This window comes from Perognathus longimembris, chromosome 10, assembly GCF_023159225.1.
Source record: "Perognathus longimembris pacificus isolate PPM17 chromosome 10, ASM2315922v1, whole genome shotgun sequence".
Taxonomy (NCBI): Eukaryota; Metazoa; Chordata; class Mammalia; order Rodentia; family Heteromyidae; genus Perognathus; species Perognathus longimembris.
This window is the reverse complement of record NC_063170.1, coordinates 39,571,058-39,590,035: the sequence shown is the minus strand read 5'-3', so window position 1 is coordinate 39,590,035 and position 18,978 is coordinate 39,571,058. Positions and strand designations below refer to the sequence as shown.

Below are 18,978 nucleotides of genomic sequence, written 5' to 3'. Positions count from 1 at the left end.
TTTATTCCCACAGATGTTAAAGCTTTTTTTTTTTTAACATATAACTACTCTTTGGTATTGCTTTTTATTGTTTGGAATGTATCTATAAGGAAGTATTATTGAAATAAGAGATAAAGTCTCTATCTTTAAAAGTACATAGTATCATTATGTGGTTAGAACTTTAGCTATTTATCTGGTTAAAGGAATAAAAGTATTTGCTTCTGGCTCAATGTATAACAAAAGTGGCCACCCTTACCTGAGTAGTTGTGAATGTGTGAATTTAAATGAAATGTTATCATGGTAAACTTTGAAAACATATAACACATGGAGTTAAATAAAAATAAGTAGATGGCTTGTGCTTTTTCAAGAGAGATAGAGACTTAGAAAGAGCATTACTTTCAACTTTACAACATTTAACTTACAAAAATCTTTTAAAACAAAATTCATAAATTTTATTGAGCATATTGGCTGTCGAAATTGCAGAACAATGAACTTGCTCTGAATGAATCTAGAAAGATACCAACTACTCATGTTCCTGGATAAGACAGGTGTGGGATACTGAGAGAAAAACGTCAGCTTATTTATAATGGTCCCTACATTGCTGGAGTATAAGTGTACATTGATGAGGAAAGATGAAAAGCTCTGGAATCCACAAATAATGGGGATCTATACCCTCACGTAGGCTCCCTGTTCGTGAACCTTGTGCAGAACTAGGGACTCAGTAACAAGAAACTCTTGCTACAGCAAGTGAGAGAGAGAGAGAGAGAGAGACAGAGAGAGAGAGAGAGAGAGAGAGAGAGAGAGAGAGAGAGAGAGAGAGAGAGAGAGACCCTTTACACTACTTTCCCACTTTGCTATAGTAAAGCTATTTTCTGTCTGGAATGCTTCAATAATCACCATTGCACAGTGGATCCTTTTGGTTTATGAGAAATGGGAATGGGGGACAAAAACCATGATCTGTTGGGAAGGGGATAGGGCTATCCACCGAGGTCAGAGCCATTGAAGAGGAGAAAATAGATATATGAGACCATATCCCATGATACTCTATAGCAAGATCCCCCCCCCCCCAAAAAAAATTAAGGCTAAAGCTAATTCAGAAGATCAAAGAATATCCTCATTGTTTCTCACTCCCTGTTGCCAAAGTAAGTGTCAAATAATGAGACACTTTCAAAAGGAAAACTATAAGTACAAAGGAAGACATAGGACATTGTGGAGTTAACAGCATGAAATTTTTTTTTTAAGTTTATTATCAACCTGACCTCTCATTTGAACACAAGGTGTTGCTTGAATTGATGGTTGTTTGCACTGAAACTGCACATACCTCCCTCCACTCTGTTGAACTTCAGTCTTTACTCCTTTGCTAAGGTTACAATTTACAGCTTTAAAAAGTCACATTCAAGAAATAAAGCAGTCAAAGTAGAACACGTTTGGAGAATAAAAAATGTTGAAATTATTTTCTTTCAAAAACAGAAATGCGACTTTGTAATGGAAAAACAAATGATCATAATGTAACACTAAAGCAAAAGTTAGGGAATTTGTTTATGAAGATTATTTAATAACTGTGGTTAGTATGTTAAAAGCGCTAAGAGAAAAACTGGACAACATGGAAGACCCCATGGTTAATTTCATCAGTGAGATAAAATTATCTGAATCAAATGGAAAATACTGAAACAGATGATAAATCATCAGTAAAGCTGGCAGATAAGAAAAGATTGATGAACTGTAAGATAGATCAATAGTAACCACTCATCCGATACACAGAAGAAATAAGTATGAGGCAAATAAAGCACCAGCAACCATGAAACAATATCAAATGATTCATGTAACTGAAATCTCAGAAGAAGAAAGATAAAAAGGTGTAGAAAAAAAAAACTTGAATAATAGCTGATAGTTCCCCAAAATCAATGAAAGACACTAAGCCACTGATGCCATAAGTTTAGATAACACAGTAGAATGAATATAGCAACCAAATTTAAATGTTCTATTAGTATGTATTTTTATGTTTTTATCTCTCAGCTAAAATAAAGTTGAACTTCAAAACAATATGACATGTAGTCAAGTGTATAAAAATGCAAAGAAAATCATAGCAATAAAAAGTTATTATATATTGCTATAATAATATAGCATCCATAAACAGCAGATTTCCCATCAGACACTATAAAAACTGGAAGAACAAAGACATGATATTTCTTAAAATATTTTTATCATTAAGTAGTTGTACAAAGGAGTTGCCATTCACCAAAGCACTTTATGACTACAGTGCATTTTAATTGATGTCACCCCTTTCAACATTCTCTTTTACTACTCTTAAACCACCCCATTCCATTACTTATCTTAATTTTAGGTTATGAGTTGATTTTTTTTGCCATTTAACAAAGCAATTTATGTGTACAATGCATCTTGATCTGTGTCATCACTTCAACATCTTCAGCCCTGTTTGATCCACTCTTCCCTTCTACTTCTCATCTCTGTGGTATATATACAGTTAATTCTTGATTGTTTTCTTCCCTCTTCCCTCTTCATTCTTCTTTCCCTGTCCCCTTGGCCCCAACCTCTCATCTTGCAAGTACTCATTTCTTGGTACGTATTTTGTTGGGCCTTGACTTAGTCTTTTAAAAGAATTATAATATTTGTGCTCTCCATAGCGTCTATTACCTTATGGTTAATTCATTTGTAATTCCTTTCTTACCACCCAGTATGCTTACATGTAGATTTATAGGCACATTCTAGCTACCACAAATGAGTAAAACCATGTATCCCATGTTTCTTTGGGTCTGGTTTACTTCACTTAATGTAATTTTTCCACATCTTTATATTTCCTTATGAATAATACAGTATCATTCTTTCTGATGGATGAGTAGAATTCCATTGTGTATATTGTAAGGTCCACCCCTGGCATGACTCCATGTAGATGCCCCTCACCTGTTTAACTCTACTCCAAGTATCTGCATTACCGAGGTAACTGGCAAACCTGGAGGCAGTTAACTCCTTCTTCTCTGAGTTCACATTCCAATCCACCTGGCCATTTCTCCCACCTTTTCCCATATAATCTGACCCAACACAGTTCCCACTCCTTCCTTTTCTCTCTTTCTCTTGTTTTCTCTTTTTTTCCTTTCTTCCTTCCCCTCTGTCTTCCCATGCATCCATCTTGCGTGGGCTGGCAGTTTGCTTTTCCCCCAATAAAATCCTTTCTGCATGAACCATATGGTGGGGTTCCTTTCCTGTGAGCATTACATCTGGTGCTGTGACTAGGGAGGGGACAGAGCCAGGAGTTGCTGGATCCCTTCTTCCATCTTCTCTTTTGAGGGTTAATCTACCTCCTTGACTGCCCCTCCTCGGACCAAACTGCTAAAAGCTGGAGGAAACTCATTTTGGACTTCTCGCCTTTACCGTAGCTGGCTACGCATTTACCACACCATCTCCTCTCTACATTTGGTGAGTGACTCCCGACTACAGGTCCTTGGTTTGTCTAACCATACCAGAGGGACCCTGTATGCTTTTTTGGCCCATCTGTTCTCATTTTAGGGATGCCTGAATTCAGAATTTTACTCTATGTCCTTGCTGACCCCTGTCTGTGTCCTTGTGAACTCCCATCTACATCTTTATGGACTCCTATGTCCTCAGCAGGCTACTTCATAAAGTCAAAATGCCTCCTAGGCTACAAAAATCAGTCTCAATGGCCCAGTCTTTTGGCTTGTGCACTCCAGAGTGTGGTGCAGGCTGGGTTCCAGGGACCCACCCCCTCTAGGTTCTCTCTCAAAGGCTAACTGTGGGGCACAAAGTCAACTAGCTGGCCCCGCCTGTTTCTCAGTCTTGGGGCCACCTGTGGCTAAGATGGCGGCGCCTAACAACAAGGAGCAGCTGCTACAAGTGTTTTTGGTTATAAACCCCGAGGTGTTTCTGTGGGCTGTGACGCCCCAGCTCTACCACCCTTGATGGACAGCTCATGCCTCGCCTTCCTTCCGATCTTAGACCTGATTGGCTCCTGTGCCTTATATTAGGGGCATGTACTTCCCCAATAAACGACATCTTGCACTGACTTGACTCCCAGGCCTTCTGATTGCCCTCCAGTGAGGGAGGGGTTGGTGTGGGCGGTTTGCAGACCCTTTCCTGTCTTGGCTCATCCTGTCGGGGCATGCCTTCCCTGTCTCCCACAGGTCGAGGGAGCGCAGGCGGGGGAGGGGGGGCAGCTAAAAACCCCGACAGCTAACCATTCTGAGTTTGACCTACTCTACAAGCCAAAGGAAAAAGTGGGCAGTTTTAGAGAAGTAACTCTGACAAATATTTGTGGTCAATTCCTAATAAGTTACAACCCCTGCCCTATGAGACTTCTTCCAGGCTTCATTGAAGGACCACCAAGAGACAGCTCCTGCTTGCCTTCTCCTGGACGGGCCACATCTCCACCTTTTACCCCTAATGTCGATGCCCCTTGGCAGCAAGAAGTAGCCAGAGAGACTCGGCACCCTTTTTCATAATTGTTAAAAGGCTGGAATGTAAGGCACACCCCCAGGAAGGCTCCAGGCAGATGCCCTCTACCTATTTAAGTCTGTGCCTAGTAGCTGAGTTACCTAGGTAACTGGCATACCTGGAGGCAGTTACCTCCTCCTTCTCTGAGGTCAAATCCAATCCACCTGGCCACATGCCCCACCTTTTCCTATATAAATGGCTCAGCACAGTCCCTATTCTTTCCTTTTCTCTCTTACTTTCTTTTGCTCTTTTCTCTTTTTTTTCCTCTTTTTTCCTTCCCCTCTGTCTCCCCTCCCCTCCATTTTGTGAGGGATGGCAGTTTGCTTTCCCCCCAGTAAGACTCCTTTCTGCATGAACTATATGGCGTGTTTCCTTTATGGCTAACCATATATATATATATATATATATATATATATATATATATATATATATAACATTTTCTTAATCCATTCATCCTTTGAGGGGTATCTGGGCTGATTCAGTATCTTGACTATGGTGAATAATGTGCCAATGAATGGGGTCATGTTGTTAGCTTTAGTGTGGCCTCATTCTCTATTTGATAATTGCTCAGGAGTGGAATTGCTGGGTCACTGCGTAGCTCTGTGTTTAGGTTTTTGAAGACCCTCCAGACTGCTTTCCTAACTGGCTAAGCAAGCTTACATTCCCTCCAATAGTGTAAAAGTTTCCTTTTGGTCACATCCACACTAGCATTCGTTGTTAATTTTCTTTATATTGGCCAATCCAATTGGGGTGAGGTGGAAGCTCTGTTGTCCTAATTTGCATTTCCTTATGGCCAGAGATGTTTAGCATCTCTTCATGGATCTATTGGAAATTTTTACTACTTCTTCTGAGAAGTCTGTCTTTAAGTCATTACCTAAAGATGTGAAAGACTTGTATTCCAAAAGCATTAAAAAGTTGAAAGAAGAAATTGAAGATTTAAGAAAATGGAAAGAACCTCCACGTTCCTGACTTGGAAAAATTAAAATTACGGAATTTATAAAGCAATCTATAATATATAAAGCTATTTATAAATTCAATTTAATGCCCATCAAAATCCCAGCAACATTTTTCAATGAAAAAGACAGGAAATTCACATGAAAAAATTCAAAAATTTATATGAGTTAACAAATCCTAAATAGCAAAGCAATCCTTAGCCAAAAGGAAGTTGGAGTAATATCAGTGTTGAATTTCAAACTCTATTACAAAGCCATAATAACAAAAATGGCTTGGTACTGGCACAAGAATAGGTCTGATGACCAATGGAACAGAAGACCCAGGAATGAATCCACAAACCAATAGCCATCTAATATTTGATAAGAGAGGTAAAAACATAGGTTAGAAGAGAGACTCTTCAACAAATGGTGCTGGCAAAATTGACTATCCACATGTAGAAAACAAACTAGATCCTTATATATTACCTTGTACCAGGATCAATTCAAAGTAGATCAAAGATCTCAATGTAAGGCTGGACACCATGAAAATATTCAAGTAAAGTGGGAGGAGAAACTCTATAGGGATCTGAGGCATAGGTCCTATGTAAAGTTCCAGAATCACAACAAATCAAAACTGGATAAATAAGATTGGATCCAACTGAAGACCTTCTGCATGGCAAAGGATATAGCTAACAAGATAAATAGCCACAACAATGGAAAAAAAAATTTCCCAGCTGTGCACGAGACAAGAGTCTGATATCCAAGATATACTTAGAGCTCAAAACAAACCCTCAAAGAGTGCTGCATTTTTAGTGTACTGAAAAATAAACCAGACTTGTAAGAATACCATACACATGTAATAAAAGAACAGACACATCTATTGGTGGGTTAAAACAGCCTAGAAATTGGGTGTCAGAGGCTCATACCTATAATCCTAGCTACTCAGGACTGAGATCTGAGGATTGTGGTGAAAGCGAGTCAGGGCAGGATAGTCTGTGATATTCTTATCTCCAATAAACTAAGAAAAAGCCAGAACTGGCACTGTTTCTCCATCTGTAGAGTGCTAGCCTTTAGAACAAACACCCAGCACCCAGCACCCAGAACAGCACCCAGGCCCTGAGTTCAAACCCCAGGACAAGCGTATGTGGGAGGGGTGGGATGCGGGGGTAGGGCCTAGGAATAATCCCATAGGAATATAGTGAACTCACCTTTAAAAATACGGTATTATTAATTGGGTGGTAGTTGCTGGTGTCTCACACCTGTAATCCTAACTACTCAAAAGTTTAAGATCTGAGGATCATAATTCGAAGCCACCTTGGGCAGAAAAGTCCTCAAGATGCTTATCTCTAATTAACCTCCAAAAAATCCCACAAAAAAAACCAAAAACCTGAAAGATGAGTTTTGGCTCTAGTGGTAGAGTGCTAGTCTTGAACACAGAAACTCAGTGATAGTCTTAAACACAATAGTTCAGTGACAACACCCAGGCCCTGAGTTCAAGCCCCAGGACAGAGCCCTCCCCCTCCCCCCAAAATCTATATCCTACTTAGATAATATATTTGAGATATATATATATATCCATATACAATCTATAAAACTAAGTCATAATATACACTGACTTAAAGTATAAAATTCAATGATTTTTAATTCTGCAACTGGTAATACCATCTCATTAGAATACTTCTATCACAGTGAATGGACTTCAAGCACTGTTTAGTCTCTCCCCAGCAATCTACTAGTGTATTTCCTCTATTTTCCTAAATTTGTGGGTTTGGGATATGCCATATAGATGTAATTACATAATTTATGTGATTGTTTTTTCTTTCATCACTTATGATTTTATGTCAAACTTGTATCAGAATGTTGTTCTTTATATTGATAGCTTTCCATTGTGTTGTTTTGCCAGTTTATTCATTCACTTTGTATTATTTCTATTTTGAGGTCATTATAAACAATGGCAGTACAAACAGTTAAACATAGATATTTATACATATATATATATATGTGTGTGTGTGTGTGTCCATTTCCTTGACTACTAGGAGAATTGCTGAGTCATATGATGAATTTATGGTAACTTTAGGAAAAACATGTTTCCCATTAAAATGACTGTATCGAGCTGGGGATATGGCCTAGTGGCAAGAGTGCTTGCCTTGTATACGTGAAGCCCTGGGTTCAATTCCCTAGCACCACATATAGAGAAAACAGCCAGAAGTGGCGCTGTGGCTCAAGTGGCAGAGTGCTACCCTTGAGCAAAGAGAAGCCAGGGACAGTGCTCAGGCTCTGAGTCGAAGCCCCAGGACTAGCAATCAATCAATCAATCAATCAATCAATAAATAAATTAAATTAAAATAAAATAAATGACTATCAGTTTACATTCCTTCCAGTATTATATAAGGGCTAACGTTTCTGTACAATACCTCTAATATTTTTTATTTTTCCCTTTTATAGATACTCTAGTAAGTATTGTTCCATTATCATTTTATTAACTAATTATGTTGAGCTGTATTTTTTTCCTTTTCATCCCTTTTTTCCATTGAGACAGTTTTATGGCTTACTCATCATTTATGTATCTTCTTTAGTGATATGTATGTTCCAGTCCTTTTCTCAATTGTTAAATTATGTTCTTGCTATCTTTTCTTAGTTGTTTTTGTGAAGGTATATAGAGAGAGGTTACAGTTCCATAAGTCAGGTATTTAATACAGTTCTGTTGGCACAGCCACGTCTTCCCTCATTTTCTCCCAGTTTTCCCCCCCATCTCTGCCTCAAATTATATAGTTCATTTTTAACATAGTGTTTAGTGAATATCACTGCCGCATTTGCTTACCTCTTGTCCCACCATTTCTGTGCTCCCCCTTATCTTCCCCCAAACAGGTTAAACTTGCATACAAGACAAAAGGTTCAGAAGACAAAGGAGAGAAAAAAATCCAAAACGACAAATAAAAAACCTTGTTTTCATTTCTTGAAGTGCATTACAATAAACATTATTTTATGTGATCCTCTCCTAAGAATATCCTCCTTTGGCTTCACCATGAGAATGTCTGGTGTTCTATTATAACCTATCATGTCCATGTGCAATTTTTTTTTTGTCTTTTACCATCCAGTGTGTTTACTTGTAGATTTATGGGCACATTCTAGTTACAACAAATGAGGGAAACCATGCAACTTAAGTTTCTTTAGTTCTGGCGTGCTTTGTTCAATATAATCTTTCAAGTCCTTCTACTTCCTTATGAATAGTACAATATCATTATTTCTGACAGAAGCACAAAATTCCATTAAGTTGTAAGAAGTCTTTAGTTAAAAGTTTTTTTATCAGATGCATCATTTTCAAATACAGGCTCCTATTCTGTAATTTGTGTTTTCTTTTTTTTTCTCCTCCCTTTCTTTTCCTCCTCACTGTTTGAACTCAGGGATTTATGCTCGTTTGCTCACAGTTAAAGCTCTCCCACATAAGCCATTCCTCCATTTCCAGCTTTTGGCTGGAGGATTTGGGTTCCTGAGTTGGATCGGAAGAGTGATCCTCAGATATCAGTCTCCTGAGTAGCTAGGATTATTAGAGTTCACCACCTGGCCCTTTTTATTCCTTTTTCTTGCCCTATAGCTATAACACAGTATGGAGTAGAGGTTACTGAGAATAGACTTTCTTTTCTTATGTTGGAAAATTTCCTTATTTGGGAAAATCATTCATTGTCTCTCATCAGTAAATATTTTTAAGTATAGCCTTCCATCGCTGCTCTTGATAAAGCCTCATGACCAAGTATTAAAGAAATTGGAGCACAGACATATTCATTTTTAAATAAGGAAATTGAATGTTTTTCCATTTTAGAACTTAAGTGGGACTTAAGAAAAAACACAACAGATAAAACTAAAGGAGCAAACGGATATATTTGCATAGAAGAACTAACTTTTCTTTTCATCTCATTGGTACAATTAAAAGGCAAATGACAAAATGGGAGAAAATATCTGCAATCTGCAAAACAAAATCACTTTTCCTTATGACTTAAAGCTTTTAGAACTGAATCACAAAACTGAATTACATCAGGTGACCTGATATAGTTATTCTTATTATGTTTTATGTGGAAAAGAAAGCTAATCAAAGGCACACAGAATTTTTAAGCAATTAAAGCAGAATGTATCTTTTTGTGTGCATATAGGACTAAATGTGGACATAAAGGGGCTGTGACGTGTAAATTTCCCTAGCCAAGTTGTCATACATTCTGGAAGAACTCATTATTCTGAACTATTTTAATCTAATTCATTTGAAAAGATGATTTTATCCATTTTCTCTTGTCTTAAGACATCATGGAAAGATTTATGCACAGTGATATTTGTAATATTATTTAGAACTGTGTTGTTTGTTGTACTGGGGGTTGAATTCAAGGCCTTATGCATTTAGTATTTTTTTTAGTAGTACTAGTATATTTTGTATTATTTCATGGAACCAGATCATAGGCCACCCTGCCCTTTTGAGACAGAATCTGGCCAATTTTTATCCAGCCAGCTTTGAAGTTGTGATCCCAATCTTGTAACATGGGAATACAGGTTGATGCCACCATCTACAGCTAGACTTACTATGTATTATAGAGAACCATCTATTGGTAGACGAATGGCTAAATAATTATAGGATATACCTATAAATGTTATAGGTAATTCCTGCCTTTCTGGCGCCCAGTGTGACTTCAAAGTAACAGTGGGAGGGAATAGTTCAAATCAAACACAGATGCAAATTTGGGACTGGGTACCCAGTTTTTATTGTGTAATCAATTTTTTTTTTTTTTTTTTTTTGGCCAGTCCTGGGCCTTGGACTCAGGGCCTGAGCACTGTCCCTGGCTTCTTCCCGCTCAAGGCTAGCACTCTGCCACGTGAGCCACAGCGCCGCTTCTGGCCGTTTTTTTTGTATATGTGGTGCTGGGGAATCGAACATAGGGCCTCGTGTATCCGAGGCAGGCACTCTTGCCACTAGGCTATATCCCCAGCCCTGTGTAATCAATTTTTAATCCATGTTAAAAATCAATGAAGTTGGGCTGGGAATATGGCCTAGTGGCAAGAGTGCTTGCCTTGTATACATGAAGCCCTGGGTTCGATTCCCCAGCACCACATGTATAGAAAACAGCCAGAAGTGGCGCTGTGGCTCAAGTGGCAGAGTGCTAGCCTTGAGCAAAAAGAAGCCAGGGACAGTGCTCCGAAAAAAAAAAAAAATCAATGAAGTTATTAATCAACATAAAATAATTTTACTGTGTTTGAGAACATATGATCAGAAACACATTTACTTCTACCAAAGAAGGAATTTCAAGTCATATTCTGTGTAGAGTATCCTAGAAGTATAGTATGAGTTGTCTCATCCCCTTTTGTTAGATTATCCCATAAATTTGTCCCTACTGAGTTTCTGCTTCTCTTGCTTATGTCCATCCAGTCATCACATTAGTAGCCGGAATTACCCTTTGCAATCATGAATTAGTTTTTCAACCTTTCTAAACTTTTTTGCCTTCCTATTGCACTAGTAAAATCCAAACTTCTTCCTTATAAAGCCCTAATTCTGTTGTTCTGCCTTATGCTACAGTACAAGCATGCCACTTCTGACTGTTCCAAAGACCATGGACTTTATTTTCTTCTCTAAATTCCATCTTCTGTAAAGCCTTCCCAAGTAGTTACCCTTTACCTTGGATGTTCAAATGACTTTTTGCTTTTTATTCAAGTTTCAAATAAGATACCACTTTTCTTTCCAGAGAGCTCCCTCCCCATGGTGCTCAGTGACAAAATATTCTACATTTTCTTACAGCTCTTAAACTTTTCTCAACTTATCCTGCTCATTTGTAAATTAACATTCTTGTATTTTTTCTCATGTCCTTCTGCTTTATTCTGTTTTCTTCATAACAGTACTTTCACTTCTCAGAATTGCAACTATTATTCTGGCTTATGTTAGTAAATATTTATTGAATAAAGGAATGATTTAAGTGTGATGAAGATATCATGCTCTAACTGTGATCAATTGCCATGCTGAATGTAGTATTATGGTATCATCAATACTCTCATCAGAGTCATCTAGTCACTTGCCATCCACACCTCTTCTTCCTATATCTACTTATGCATTACTTCACTCTGAAGTTCAAGTGATCATTTCAGACAATGAAGATCTTTATTGTCCATCTTATGCATCAAATCCTTATTTGCTAACTGCCTGTTTTTACTGTCATACAGACCAAAATGCTAAACATGACATAGTATCTTGGTGATTTTCTAGAACCTTGCTTATTTCTAGTGTAATGCTCTTTTTGGTTAGTGATCCCTCCACTCTCATACTATTGCTGTAAATTATGTGACTACCCTGTGTATTGTATTCAGAATTGTCATTTTACCTTGCTTAAACACAGAAGTGTGCTGAATAGTCAACAAATAGGAATGTCATGGATTTTTTCCTTTGGGGAGGAACATTATTTGAACTCAGGGCCTCATGCTTGCTCAGCAAGTACTTTATTACTTAAAGCATGCCTCAGCTATATCATATATTAGTTTCCAAATCATGCCTCAGCTATATCATATATTGGTTTCCAGTATATTGTTTATCACTCTAATATCAGCCCTAGAATATTGGAAGTGCTCAACACATGCCTCTTATGATTTTAAAATCCTAGGAAAGCTGTCACATGATCCACATAAATTAGAAGTTTATATGAAGAAATGCATTTGTTAATTAGGTCCCATTTACATCTTGTCTAGATAACTAATAATTTATTACTTTAGACAAAGTTCTCAATAAATGATAACTACTTTGATATATTTTATATTCTATCATAAAATGATAAGTAGGAGTCAGTATAGATTTAGAACTTTTGAAAAACATACTACAGTAATTCTTGAATAGCAAAAATAAGCTGAAGAAAAAACATTTTACAAACTAATTTTTAAAATACTTTTAAGCTTGGTAAATGTTTTTAATTTGATGTTGTACTTGAGTATTTTTAATTGCTATATTTTAATGTTTTGTGTTTTGTTATTTTAAAGATTTTCGTTATTTCAGGGTTTTCTTATTGTTTTTCTGATACTAGGGTTTGAACTCAGGCCCTTGGTGCTGTTTCTTTCTTTATTGCTCAAGGATAGTGCTCTACCAGTTGGCTACCTATTGGCTTTTGGTGAATAAGACTGTCCTGTACTTTTCTGCTCCAGCCGGCTTAGAACCCCAGTTTTAAATCTCAGCCTTCAGAGAAGCCAAAAATACTAGCATGAGCCACTTGGACCTGACATTTGATGTTATTTAGATTTTGTTGTTTTATCTGACTTTTGGAAATTTGTAGTGTGAATCCTTATTACGTAAATCTTTTTTGTTAAACTTGTTCAGTTATTTAAAAGACATACATAGGGTCAGTTACACTGCTTAATGAGTTGTAATTTATAGCATGCAAATAGTTCCCACATGAATACCTAATATTAGCTTTCTAAAGTTAAGTTATTTCACTAATGGATGCCTTTGTGATTTGTTCAGTCTACTACATATTAATCTTAAGGAAATCCAGTACTGATTATAAACAATAGCAAAAGTGGGTACTTCCCAGGGGAATTTTTTTATGGAGATTAGATTTTTTTTTTACACATTGAGAAAAAAAATACAATTGATACAAGTATTCTGTGGATATTATTTGAAGGTTTTACAGAAAGTGAAATAGAATGCTAATACCTAGTATAACACTTATGCCTGTTTTTAGGCATTAACTATGTAACACAAGGTTAGGGTTAAAATTTCTTCAGTATTAAGTACTCTGAAAATTAATTTTTTTGGAGAATGATATACACTATATTTAAGCTTTCATTGGACCAATAGTAAAACTAAAAGTGCTAGCCATTGGGTAAAGCAAATGATCATTTATATTTGGTTAAGAATGCAAGCTGGGTGTCAAGGCTTATACCTGTAGTCCCAGCTACTCTACTTGAGGAGATAGGCTTTGCAAGGAGTGCAATTTGTGACCACCTGGTCAAAAGTTATCAAGACTCCCATCTCAACAAACAAGGCATCCATAATGGTCACACTGATAGTATCAAATACACAAGGGATGAAGATAGAGGGCCCTATGCCATCCTAGAGCAAAAACAAAACCCTATATGAAAAATAACTAAGGCTGGGGATGTGGCCCAAGAGATCTTGAGTTCCAACCCAAACAACTGAAAAAGGGAAAAATGATAATGAAAAAAATATAATGGGGTAGGTTCTGGTGGATGACATCTGTAATCCTAGATACTCAGGCAACTGACATCTGAGAATCACAATTCAATTTTATTTGCTGTTTTCTCAAACTCTGGAACTCGGATCATTTATGTGTTGATCTATTTGCCAGTCACACAATTTTCTCTTTATTGTTTCACTTTTTTTTCACTTTTTTGCTTCTGAGACTTGAAATTTTTAACTGTTTTGTCATCAAACCTGTTAATGATATGCCTGTTTTGAACCTTTTAAGTCAATTTCTCATTTTAGTTACTTAGTAGTTTGAGAAATTCTGTTTATTTTCCTGTATCATTTCTGCCCTTTCATTTTATTCCTCTTCCATTGTTTTGTCTATTTTTCTTCTTTTAAAACTTAAGACAGTTGTTTTCAAATCATTGTCTATTAAGTTCAGTTTCTTAACTCCCATTGTTTTGCTCTTTTTTTTTTTTTTTTTTTTTTTTTTTGCCAGTCCTGGGCCTTGGACTCAGGGCCTGAGCACTGTCCCTGGCTTCTTCCCGCTCAAGGCTAGCACTCTGCCACTTGAGCCACAGCGCCGCTTCTGGCCGTTTTCTGTATATGTGGTGCTGGGGAATTGAACCTAGGGCCTTGTGTATCCGAGGCAGGCACTCTTGCCACTAGGCTATGTCCCCAGCCACTGTTTTGCTCTTTTGAATTACCCACACTAACGTGTTCGTTGAGTACCTTCTGATTTTTCTTACTGAAATCAAGTTAACCTTAGTGGTAAGAATATTTATGGATAATATTGAACTTGCTTGCTTTTTCTTCACTACGTGTTAGATGTAAATATACTTTAGTAGTTTATAAAGGATTCTAAATTTCATTAAAACATTTCAATAGTGGATAGTATTTTCTTTTGAAGACCCAAAGCTTTCAAGTCTTTACTGTTCTATAGCTTTGTTTTTATCTTAAATCATAAATTAAAATCATCTTAAAATCATTTTCCATTCCTACTTCTCAATATCATATACAGTTGATAACAATTCAGAAGTAAAATCATTTTATATTATGGAATACTTATAGAATTAATACTTAAGATGCTGTGATACTTTGCACCTCAATGTTTTCAGATTATAGACTAGTCACATTTAAATAGATACATGTATTTGTAGTATTATTTGGCCATTGTTAATTTAAACTAGCTTAAAGTCTCAGGTTCTTTCTTCATGAAGCAGGTAGATGTTTGATACAGAAAAATAGAATACATGTTGTATATTGCATATTATTATTCATGTATTTAAATGGTATAAGCTACATCCATATTATTTTCTTCACTAGTTTACATTAGCTGTTGAAATACCAAACAGCATTTGAATTGTAAAATTTTATTGTTAAATAAATTTCTTTTTAAATAAGTAAAAATCCATTATCTTAAAACACATTTAGGTCATTGTGCTTCTTGGTCATTTAAAGCTCTTTGTAAAAGATTAATTCTATGTGGGTTTGTGTGTATGTGTATATGTGTATCTATGTATAAGTTTGTGATGTGAAAACAGTCTATGCATCTTTGTTTCATTTATGACTGACAACTTAGTTTAAGATTAAGAATGACAACTAAAAATGTCATATTAAACTCACTTGCACCCTCTATTGTCATTTTTGGGGAACACTACACATATGTTCCCATGATTTTATTGTTATCACAGTTATTTATGTCCCTGAAAAAGTTAATACTTCCTGTATTATAATTACCTCCAAATTAGATTCAGTAGTGGTGTAATATTGTTTGCAATTCTTACTTGTTGTTTCCCTATGTTACAGATAAGGTTTTATCATATAACAGCTTGAATGAGAGATGAATTTTCTATTTGCCATTGATCTTTCATAGTTTTAAGCCTGTCCACATGTTTCACATAAACAAAAGTCTCTCTAGTGTACAGCACACTATATGTTCAGCTTTCCAGAATTGCATATTCTGTCTGTTCATTTTTAAACCTTTCAATCGACAGACAATTGTCTTTTGAAACAAGAATCTTGAATCGTCCATTCTAAGATTAAGAATTTATAAGTGTAAGGAACAGATGTTTTCATAAACATTTGCTATAATTAATTTCAACTAGAGGATTGAGGGAACAAAGCAGTTTTCCTGCTTCAAAACTTTATTGCTTTTCCCCCCAAACTAACGAACTCTGAAATCTTTTTTTCTGATATTGTTAGTGAAACAGTTGTACTTCTTATTTGGTATGTTTCTGAGAAAGAACAACTGCTTGTTTGGTGGTTTTTTTGAAACCTTTTTTATACCTTGAAAGTTACATTTAATGTGATATTTTCATTTGGTAATGGTTATAAACCGAAGAAAACCTTTGTGATATCATGATAAAATTTAGATGTTTGAAAAATCATGTTTCTTATTTGGAGAGTTTTATATTTGATATGATAAATATCATCATAAAGGAAGATTTACTCTATTGATGAGAATTTACATCGTTAAATAGCCATAATGTTTAGCTTTAAGGAGAATGAAGGCTCATATTTTAAACGTATAGTATAGTGTTTATGCTGATTATGGAATGCTTCACAAGAAATGTCTGCAAGCTGTTAAACATGTGTTAGAGGAACCTTTTGTTTAACAAGTCAGAGACTATTTTTCCTTAAGTCTTTTAATTATAATAATATTAATTTTTAAAAGAAGAGATCTTAGTATATTACCTGTATCTTCCAATTTATCCCTATTTTGGAAGAAATAACATCTGTACAGCCAGATTCATCACAGACATTTTGTTTCTGTGGTTCGTTTCCTTTTATCAATAGTTACTATTTTGAATGCTATGATCCACTTTAGAAATAAAATTCCTTCATATATATTTTCAGAAAATAGTGAAAAATTGAGTAAGTAGGCTCAGTCTAATTCTCACCTTGACACAGCAACCAAAATCTTATCTCTCAAGTTTCAAATGTATAACAAATAGGTGGTTGTCATTAAAATTGTATTTTAGCTTTAACCATTTAATAAGTGGCACAATTATATAAGTGTAATATCTTATATACAAGACTCAATAATTTTAAATAATCTTATTTTAAACAAAGGTTTGATCTCCACTGGCACCTTAGATTGTTCAGTGTAGGCTAGAAGTATAAATTAAAATTAAAATTGGACAAATCATTATATTATTATTTTAAATATTACAAAAAATGATTTAACCTGGTATTTAAAAGTTACATTCCAAGAAATAGAAGTATAAAATGTAAACTGATTACAGTCATCACAATTTTATTTTGAAATATATACCATCGATCCATAAAAACTGTTTATATATTTCAAAATTTAAAGTATTAAATTCCTGTCCATAAAATATGTGTTTTATTTTGGAGCATTACTAAACATTAAGAAAAATGATTGAGTTTATTTTTATTCTATAGTACTGAAACTGATGTGTGAAATTGTCCTAAATTTGATTTTATGAATATGCCAGTTCTTTCAAAAATATTTTATCATTATAGTAGGCATAAACACCTTTTTATGATTTTTTCCTGTTTTAAATTGCTGAGCTTCAAACAGTTCAGACATAAATCCGAAGGTAAAAACATGAAGTTGGGTTTTTTTAAATCATTGATATACTGTAAAGTTAACTAAAAATTATTCTTGGTCAAGTCTGCTTTTCTTTTTTTTTCCCCTTTATTGTCAGAGTGAAGTACAGAGGGGGTTACAGTTTCATATGTAAGGCAGTGAGCTTCTTTGGCTTTGGAAATTTCTAGATAGTGGAGAAGTGGGAGGCTAGCAGAGGGAGGTTAGCAGTCTTTTGTCACTGTACTAGTGGTAAGGATAGGTAATTGATGTCACTAATACAAAGCTTCATTTTTTGCAAACATCAGTTTATAATTAAATGGTTTATAAATTTTAGTTTGTTTGTGATTTCTGACAGAAAGGCATCATACTTATTTTACTAATGTTACCGAATAATGCTTTGCCTAAAAGGCTCTGAATGTTTACATTCAAAGGTAGTTTAGGAAAGATTAAAGGACTATGTCTGCTTTGGGGAACTATTAGAATTCTCTTATACTGCAGCTGAAATGTTCACTTTTCTAATTTCATTATTTCTGTGTTTTCTTTTTTTTTTTCAGGAGATTCAAATAAAAATGGAAGAAGAGCAAATTCAACCCTAGACTGTGAGGGGACTTTTAATTCCTATAGGTAGGTGATAAGTGGATGGATGAATAATTTTATAAGTTAATATATATAAATGTATATAACATGATCTTAGAGGATTATAATTATAGTCTTAGAGTAAGACTGCTACTTGTGCTTTAACAGAATCATGTATGTGAAGAACATTGTGATGATAACTGATGGTAATTGTTTTCAGATTTAACAAATATCTGTAAAAATAACATGAAAAATTATTGAATAAATGGTGATAAACGTCTTTACCTATGGTTATCCTCTAGTAGAGTGACTCAAGGGAAGGTTCATGTAATATTAAGATCCATTATATTCCATTTTATATTATTATTATTATTATTTTACCTAATCCTTGGATTCAGGGCCTAAGCTCTGTCCCTGAGCGTCTCTATGCTCAAAGCTGGGCTCTACCACTTGAGTCATACCACCACTTCCAGCTTTTTCTTTTTCTGTGGTAGTGTGAAATCAAACCCAGGGCTTCATGCATCTAGGCAAGCACTCCACCACTAAGCCACATTCCCAGTCCTATATTCCATTTTATAGTGTCGATTTTTTTCCAATGTGCCTCTTCTAGTATTACAGACTTTCTTGGTCAAAGTTTCAGCTAAAACAGAGCATATTGCTCAGGAATAACTAAGAGAGCTTAAGAATGGAATTTGTGTTTTAACTAAGTATCGTTTGTTAATATCCTATTTGCACACATCAACAAATAGGACAGCTGGATCTCAATTAGTAATTGTAAAAATAGCTGCACTAAGGATGACTCCAATAGTTGAGTTCAAGCCCTGCTGCCGCCATCCTCTCAAAAGACTGAATACACTAGTAAATAAAACATGTATTTTATCATTTTGGGTAGTGGTTTCCTTATGACTTATGCTTTTGTTAATGTTTATTAATTTTGTCCCTCATATCAAGGAAATTTAGTAAGACAAAAAACTATTTCTGATAATATTTGAAAATTGTATATTGAAACAAAATGGTATAAGGGCTTAGTCATTTTACTTTATGAAAGAAAAACCCTTCAGATTCAATATTATTATATTTAAGATTACAAATGGCAATATAGATTGTTGAAGAGACATTTTAACTAGATAGGTTGTTCTTATGATTAGTTATTATGTTAATAATGTAATAACTACAAAACATATAAGAACCACTCTACACTTGGACACTCATTTGAATAGTAGCATCTTTTATATAGTAAACATGGAATTTATTCTTAATTTACATTTATTTTCATTTTTATGCATATTCTATTTTCTTCATTGTCATTA

The 18,978-nt window shown here is 35.2% G+C and overlaps 1 protein-coding gene across 5 annotated transcripts in view; it reads left to right on the top strand.

The window, feature by feature from the left end:
* Positions 1-18,978, top strand: part of Tbc1d5 (TBC1 domain family member 5) — a 482,236-nt gene that overhangs the window by 252,377 nt on the left and 210,881 nt on the right. For all 5 annotated transcript variants that reach the window (XM_048355931.1, XM_048355930.1, XM_048355929.1 and 2 more), the window contains one exon: positions 17,647-17,716. In XM_048355931.1, coding sequence (XP_048211888.1) covers positions 17,647-17,716 — 70 coding nt within the window. The remainder of the gene's footprint in view (positions 1-17,646; positions 17,717-18,978) is intronic.